The following is a 2,049-nucleotide window of genomic DNA, read 5'->3' as shown; positions in this document are numbered from 1 at the left end:
GATCATCAATACAGTCTCGACACAGCTTTCCCGCCATCTTTATAACGTAACTTTAATGAATCACCAGCTTAGTTCACATGAAGAATAGGCACCCCAGCTTATTTCACCAGAAAATTAGACACTCCAACTTATTCACTTATTTTACCTTTAGCTTTTACTTTTATTTATCTTATTAACTCCATTTATATTCCACATATATACATACATACATACATACATACATACATACATACATACATACATACATACATACACACACACACAACAAGCATAAATATCTACACCTACGTGAACACTCAACCACTACACTATGAACTATTTACTATGCACAATTGAACAACACAGACCACTATTGCAACATCATCTGGTAACCATGGGAATACAGTAAAACACCTACAATATTGTGTATGTATGTATGTATGTATGTATGTATGTATGTATGTAGGTCACCCACTTGGTACTGACACGTGGGCGACAGCGGGAGTTAGCAGGGGTCATCAGATCGACGGCCCGGGTGAGACAATACTACTGGATAACAATCTAGTGTTGCTCTCTTGTTTAAGTATTGTGGAATTAATGACTGTACGTTTTAGGAGTTTTGCTCTTGTTCTGCCGCTGTGTAGGGGGTAACAGAGAGAGAGAGAGAGAGAGAGAGAGAGACTAGTGGAGATTTGAAGCCATCATTTTCTCATCTGACGCAAGTTATACTTTCTCACATTTTGAATATCGGTTTATCAATATTTAACCCAGATACCTTGTGTGCATGTTTAAGGGCTCAAAGTTGACACCATACTTGTCCTGACACCATACTTGACCTGACACCATACTCTTCTTGGCTGGCATCATACTTGACCTGACACCATAATACTTTTGTCTTGGCACCTTGTTTTAGTGTGTGTTGTGCAAATATGATGAAAGACGTTTATTATGTGTCTGAGCTTTAGAGAGCATACACACACACACACACACACACACACACACACACACACACACACACACACACACACACACACCTCACATATGGCCCCGTTAAAAGACACTACACACTATATATTTTAGCGGTACTTTTTACATGTAGTGAAGCATCATTTAACATCACAAACTTCCCCTCCGTCTTGGTATGTCGACACCCACCGCCTCACTCCTCATGTGTTGGGAGTTACTGTGGCCAGGCGAGTTACGACGATTGTAATTATAATGCAGGAGACGGAATGGAAATACTGACTTGACTGGTGTAAGGTCATCACTAGTGTGGGGTTGTATTATTGACGGATATATCTCCTTATTTATTGACTTATTTTTTACCATTTACTTATTTATTTATTTGCGTATTTAATTATATACTTGTTTTATTTATTTATTTACTTGATGATGGTTGTGTTTGTTGTGGGCGGATAGTGGGAGTGAGTCGTATGATTGTGAGTAGTGATAGTGAGGGTAGTGAGTGGGCATTGTGTGAGTGAGTGAGTGATTGAGTGTGTGTGTGAGTGAGTAAGGGCATTATGTGAGTGAGTGAGAGCAGTGTGTGTGTGACTAAGGGTTGTGTGTGTGTGTGTGTGTGTGTGTGTGTGTGTGTGTGTGTGTGTTGGACAATATAACGGGTGCACGTAGGAAGGACAAGGAAGAAGAAGGAGGAGGAAGAAGAGGAAGGGGAAGAGCGTCACCTCCTCTCACTCCCTCACCTCAACCACAACATTGTCGTTTCCATGGCAACTTTGCTCAGGTATTGCAGGCAGTGAACACATGCTAATGAGAACCTTACCTTTACCTGTATAATACACCTTATCAATCCCTTACAATTGATACGTTAAGAAAGGACTGTACTTAATATGGTTCACTGATTAAAAAAATCCCTCACGCAAGAAGCATTTATTTAGTCAGGTCAGTAAAGGCGGTTGTTTGGTTTGGTAAATGCTTTAGATAAACACAAAGGTGATAGTATATCAGGTTGTTATGTCGATACTTAACCTCCGTGATCGATATCGGCAGCGTCTCAAGGTGTCATAAGTGATATCAGATACGGGCATCGGGGGAGGGGGCGTGACAACC

General features: G+C 40.7%; 1 protein-coding gene across 1 annotated transcript in view; it reads right to left on the bottom strand.

Annotated features, from left to right (window-relative positions):
• The window catches only part of LOC121874364 (S-antigen protein-like), a 3,041-nt gene extending 2,198 nt beyond the window's left edge, over positions 1-843 (bottom strand). The window contains exon 1 of the mRNA XM_042378499.1: positions 755-843. Within this exon, the coding sequence (XP_042234433.1) occupies positions 755-843 (89 nt within the window). The remainder of the gene's footprint in view (positions 1-754) is intronic.
• Between the last annotated feature and the right edge of the window lie 1,206 nt (positions 844-2,049).

Source organism: Homarus americanus, unplaced genomic scaffold (genome assembly GCF_018991925.1).
Source record: "Homarus americanus isolate GMGI-L3 unplaced genomic scaffold, GMGI_Hamer_2.0 scaffold22824, whole genome shotgun sequence".
NCBI lineage: Eukaryota > Metazoa > Arthropoda > Malacostraca > Decapoda > Nephropidae > Homarus > Homarus americanus.
This window is presented reverse-complemented; position numbering and strand designations above follow the sequence as displayed.